At 42.1% G+C, this 4,874-nt stretch overlaps 1 protein-coding gene across 2 annotated transcripts; it reads left to right on the top strand.

Annotated features, from left to right (window-relative positions):
• Nucleotides 1-428: 428 nt before the first annotated feature.
• On the top strand, nt 429-4,625 carry LOC127635356 (uncharacterized). Of its 2 annotated transcripts, none has more exons than XM_052115327.1 (7): nt 429-530; nt 1,800-1,982; nt 2,315-2,414; nt 2,736-3,184; nt 3,275-3,477; nt 3,589-3,748; nt 4,292-4,625. In XM_052115327.1, exons 2-7 carry the CDS (start codon nt 1,904-1,906, stop codon nt 4,585-4,587), a joined length of 1,287 nt encoding a protein of 428 aa, XP_051971287.1. In that variant the 5' UTR covers nt 429-530; nt 1,800-1,903; the 3' UTR covers nt 4,588-4,625. The 2 variants fall into 2 exon arrangements, with proteins under 2 accessions (XP_051971287.1, XP_051971286.1); XM_052115326.1 differs by having other exon boundaries at nt 4,289-4,625.
• Nucleotides 4,626-4,874: the final 249 nt, after the last annotated feature.

Raw genomic sequence — 4,874 nt, 5'->3', positions numbered from 1 at the left:
ATGAGGAAGATGAGGATGAGGATGAGATTTCTCCTCCTTTAGATTTGTCCACTGCTCTTTCTACCTGGGCTGTTGAGTATGGTGTATCATTAGTGGCATTGTCTGCTCTTCTGTGCATCCTTAGAGTGCATCACCCCTTTCTTCCAAAGGATGGGAGAACCCTTTTAAAAACAGCAACGAAGTACACTCTGGAAAGGTTGGCTGGTGGGGTGTTTTTCTATTTTGGTATTTTGAACATGTTTCGCAACACATTTGAGTATTTGTCGTCCAAATTTCCAGATAGAAATGTGTTTATGTTGCAGCTTAATTTTGATGGATTGCCGCTGTTTAAGAGCTCGTCGACTCAGTTCTGGCCAGTGTTAGGCATGTTGCGTCACAAAGATTATGTTTCCAGCAGGCCACTGTTAATTGCTTTGTTCTGTGGTGAGACTAAACCCACTTCATTGCATGAGTATCTTGGTGCCCTTGTTCAAGAATTGAGAATGCTGAGAGAGGGATTTGTCATAGGCTCAAAAACCTTGTTTCTGAAGGTAAGTTCGGTCATTTGTGATGCTCCTGCTAGAGCCTTTATCAAACAGGTGAAAGGCCATTCAGGTTATGCAGGATGTGATAAGTGTTTACAGCCAGGTGTTTATGCTCGTCACCGCATGACATTCCCAGAGGTAAGTGCTGCTGATAGGACTGATGAGTCATTTGCGAGAGGCACAGATGAGGAACATCACATAGCAGTTTCCCTCTACTTGAAACGGGTATCGGTATGGTCAGTCAGTTTCCTCACGATTATATGCATTTGGTTTGTTTGGGAGTAATGAGGAGGCTCTTAGATTTGTGGTTTGGCAGTTCTGGCCCTCTTCGGTGTCGTCGTTCGGGTCGTGATATGCAGGAGATCTCTGAAAAGCTGATAAGTTCGAAGGCATTCGTCCCAGTTGAATTTGCTAGGAAGCCAAGGAGTCTGGCAGAAAGATTAAGGTGGAAGGCAACTGAACTCAGGCAGTTCCTTCTGTACACCGGTCCTCTTGTTCTTAGGGGTGTGTTACCTGAGGAAATGTATAACAACTTCATGCTGCTGTCAGTTGCCATCTCGATTTTAGCCAATCCCGCCTTTGTTCAGCTCTGAATGGTTTTGTGAAAAGGTTACTTGTGTCATTTGTGGAGCACTTCAGTAAATTGTATGGTCCTGAGTTTGTTGTCTACAATATACATGGGTTGATTCATCTTAGTGATGATGTAAAGATTCATGGTCATTTAGATGTGATCTCTGGGTTTCCATTTGAAAATTACCTGTGTACATTAAAAAAAATGATCAGGAAACCACACAGCCCTCTAACTCAGGTGATCCGTGAGAGTGTCTGAAGTTCACAACCAAAAACATAGCATTGAAGTTAAGTGGCCAAAAATGCAAGTAAATATAGAGCATAGAAATGGGCCTGTACCAGACTTGTTTGAAGGGATGTTCTACAATTCAGAGAACTGGTAGTGAATGATGTGCACGTCAGAATTACAGGAGGAGACAATTGTGTTCGACTCAATCAGATTGTTGCTTTGGTGGAAAATATTATTGTCTATAAAGACCAGGAGTACATCATCTACCGTGAATTTGCAAAGATGGAGACATTCTTTAATTACCCAGTTGATTCTCAAGAAGTAGGAGTTTTTGTAGTGTCAAATTTGTCTTCAGATTTAAAATGTACAAGGCTGAATGACGTATTAAAATATTTCAGGATGCCATTTGGGGAACAGGGCAGTTTTGTTGTCTTTCCCTTTTACATCTGAAATAACTTCATTCCCCCAACCCACAGTGTATTTCATAGTGAGCTTCATTAAGACAAATGAAGTGGAGGTGGTGCCAGCTGTGTGGGTAGAAGGAGAGGTTTGTAAATGGCCTAACTACAAACTCGATGCCATGTTGAAGGCCATCAAGAACTGTGAGATGCCTAAGGAGACCTGGACAAGTTTTGACATCAGGGTTCTTTACAAAGCAAGTGAGTTTTCACTTTAATCCATTATTCATGGTTCAAGACTAAATCAAGCCACCTTTTTTATGTATTTCTTAAAATGTAAATGTAATGGTAACACTTTATTTGAAGGTGTCTACATAAGAGTGTGCCTTATTAGCATGACGCACATCATGAACATTAATGACACTTTTATGTTTATGACTGGTGTCATTAAGTGTATTTATTTGTTTTTTGCAATGTAAAGTTGACACTGGGATGCAGACATTACAAGAACCAAATGATTTAACATATAACAATCATGACTAATTCCAGTTTGGGTAAAGCTTTGTTTTTCACTTGGTTCCCATTCATGACAGATAGTTTTAGTGAGGCAAGGTTGAAACTTCGCCGGGCAGAAGATGACACAGACCTCCAATCAGAAGCAGAGGAGGGGAGGCCAGAAAAAAGAAAAACCAGGTATGTCGCAAATCTGCTGAATCCAGGATAATGTGTGTTGCACTCAGATTTTGCTCAGTTTGTCTACATAATGTTTGTTTAAACTAAGGCATGTAAAAAGATTTAAGCATTAAGTTGCCAAATTTCTGTAAGAAGTAGCACTGAAAAAAATTGTATGTGGGGTAGTTGGTGAGAAGCCGTAACTGTGGGATTTCATTACTTTAAAACCTCAGTTTTATAGAGTTTCATTCATAGATGGGTCTCTTCATTATAGGCAGTGCAAACGAGCCTTACATGGCTGTAGGGTTGTAAATAATTTTAGTTATTTTTCTCTCTCCAAAGACCAAACAAGTGCTTCCTCTCGAGTCAGGAGTCTGATGAGGAGCCTGTGAAGCGCAAACCAATCCTCCCTAAGGTGCCCTCCATTCCACCTCTGCCGTCACTGTTGCGTGACGCCATTTCCTCATCAGATGAAATATCTCCGCCAGCTAGTCAACTTGCCTCTCTGCAGCCGATTCACGCCCTTGGAACTCCTGAGCCATCCTACCATCTTCCCTCTCAGCCGTCTCGCCACCATGGGACGCCTGAGCCATCCTACCATCTTCCCTCTCAGCCGTCTCGCCACCATGGACCTCCTGAGCCATCCTACCATCTTCCCTCTCAGCCGTCTCGCCACCATGGGACGCCTGAGCCATCCTACCATCTTTCCCCTCAGCCGTCTCGCCACCATGGAACGCCTGAGCCATTCCATCTTGCCCCTAATGCTGCTTCTGAGATGGACCTGCAGTCTGGTGAGACCTTATGCTGTATTCCAATTTACAATACATTTCTATGTTATAGCTAGCAAGGACTGAACAGTTTTTAAAATGTTCTGGTTTCAGCATTACTACGAGAGATCATTGCCAAGCGGGAGGTGATGTGTGATATGCAAAGAAATCTGCTGCGGATTGTTCAGGATCTCCATTCTACACCTACACCACATGGACACTACATGGACGGAAGTTTTCTGCCGTTGAGGGATGCTGAGGCTCTTTTGTCGCTGGACCGCGACATTAAGACAAAGCCAGAGAAGAGAAAGGACTTGGTAATAATTACTTTTATCATTAGTATTTGGACCAGATTTTTTCTGAACTTTTTCTTTGCATTTTTTTCTCCGCAATGAACATTCATATTTTCAAAACTTTTATTTTTCCAGGTGCTGACACTGGGCCTTGCTGGGGGCGTGAACCTCAAGGACACTGTGTGGAGGGTCATGAAGATGCTTATTCAGAACGACTTGGCCTGCAAAATGAATTGGACAGGCCTCCATGGCAAAACATCATTCCAGGGCCTAGAAGTCAAGAATGTTGTTACAGGTAAAAGTGTTGATTAGATGTACCAGGCAACATTTTTAGGTTCATTTACCAGCTTCAGTAGTCACTTCGATGAGCTGCCACCCCTCAATACAGGGTGAATAAAGGCTCTTGGCCGCCTCCAGTGTAGTGGCCACCGTTTTTAGAGGCAAATTCTTTGTTTGTATGTAAACAAAGGGCATAAATGCAGAGAAATGTCTTTGTTTTTCAAAATAACCATGTATGTGTGAAAGGGGTGTTAGTCTATCGTTCGTGGTCAGACTACACATTATGATATAGTCTGGCTTGTCAGGCTATGTATACATCTCTTTTGTAAGGTCTGTGCCTGTTTAACTCCATAGTGGTAAAGAAACTGTATTAACAAATTATGCTTTCCCTTTCCCTTTAGTCTGTCACACAAAGTCAACAGAAGAATGGGACTTAACTTAAAGACCTAAATTAAATTTAAGTTTAAATGGCATTGGCTGTCTTTACTTTGTCTTTACGAAGTCTTAAATTTAAACTCTGAAACCTCCCATGATATCTTTAATTGTTTGTTTCTAGAAGCCATTCGGAGAAATCCTGGATGCAGAGAATCCACGAACCAGGAGGTGGAGCAATGGTTGAGGCGTTGGTTGTATTTGGCTGGCGATCGAGAGGGGGGAAGGAGGAGGAGAAGCACAGTCCTCCACCATCAGCCACCCACCAACACACAACGTCAACCACCCACCAACACACAACTACAGGCGCACACACACCAACACACAACGTCGTCAGCCGCACACACACCAACACACAACGTCGTCAGGCGCACACATACATTCCACTTTGGCCCGTTTCTGGCCATACACTACCGTTCATAAGTTTGTGGTCTTTAATGGTTTACACAACTAAGTGTGATTTCTAAAACTAAGCTTTGTATGTTTTTACATTTTATTTGTATAAAAAAAAAAATTGTAAATATTTACCTATTTAGGTAATACGTTTGTTAATTGAAAATAAACACTAATTTTCTGCAGTTATGGTTTCCTGGTTTGATTTCTCTTTGAATTGCATGGTTGCTATTGGGTGCAGATATTGAATATGGGCCAAATTAGTTATTTTAATATAATCTGGCAGAGTTGTGGCCTGTGCTCGGGAGACATCTGGC

This window comes from Xyrauchen texanus, chromosome 42 (assembly GCF_025860055.1).
Source record: "Xyrauchen texanus isolate HMW12.3.18 chromosome 42, RBS_HiC_50CHRs, whole genome shotgun sequence".
Taxonomy (NCBI): Eukaryota; Metazoa; Chordata; class Actinopteri; order Cypriniformes; family Catostomidae; genus Xyrauchen; species Xyrauchen texanus.
Note: the sequence above shows the minus strand (reverse complement) of the source record. Positions and strands in the feature narration are given on the sequence as shown.